The 688-nt window shown below is 42.6% G+C and overlaps 1 protein-coding gene across 1 annotated transcript in view; it reads right to left on the minus strand.

The window, feature by feature from the left end:
- Positions 1-547: 547 nt before the first annotated feature.
- The window catches only part of LOC110332351 (olfactory receptor 4D1), a 12,180-nt gene continuing 12,039 nt past the window's right edge, over positions 548-688 (minus strand). Inside the window, exon 2 of the mRNA XM_021213525.1 lies at positions 548-676. Within this exon, the coding sequence (XP_021069184.1) occupies positions 548-676 (129 nt within the window). The remainder of the gene's footprint in view (positions 677-688) is intronic.

The following is a 688-nucleotide window of genomic DNA, read 5'->3' on the forward strand; positions in this document are numbered from 1 at the left end:
TGTATGATTTGCTGACCAGCTCCTTTGTCTGTTGAAGGACAAGAGGGTTCTTCAACAAGAAGAAACTCTCTGGGAGTTTGAGAATATATCTCTTAGCCTAGTAATCCTTAACCTTGAAAGAATTGCTTCCATACTCTAAATTTCTTATTGTAAACTGTTTAATATTTTATTTTTAATTTAATCATATATTTTTTAATCATTTATGTTTCTGTTTATGCACACACAGTTGTTTATACACACACACACCATCGTGTGCATACAGAGGTTGAGGACAACTTCCAAGGGTCAGCCTTCTTCTGTCATGTGGTTTGTCATACTTTGCAGTAACCATCTTCACCTGATAAACCGTCCCGCTGGCCCCAAACGAATGTAATACTACAGTCACTGCCAGGTTTACACGAAGGAAGAGAACAAAGAGTGGGGGGCGTTGTTGAGAAATACTTGGGCATTCTGATTTATTGTAGGTGAGAAGGACCTTCCTTCACTGTTCACGTGGGATAACACAAGCTTAGAGACACGTCAGATGCAAAGCCACCCTATTTAAATCTCACTCCCTGTCGCAAATTGCTAAGCGCTTTGTTAGCCTCTTCATGGCTGCCTGCATCTCCTGGTTCCTGAGCGTGTAGATCATGGGGTTGAGCATGGGGGTCATGACCGTATGGCTGATGGACACGGCCTTGTCCATGGC

This window comes from Mus pahari, chromosome 14 (genome assembly GCF_900095145.1).
Source record: "Mus pahari chromosome 14, PAHARI_EIJ_v1.1, whole genome shotgun sequence".
In the NCBI taxonomy this organism is placed as follows: domain Eukaryota; kingdom Metazoa; phylum Chordata; class Mammalia; order Rodentia; family Muridae; genus Mus; species Mus pahari.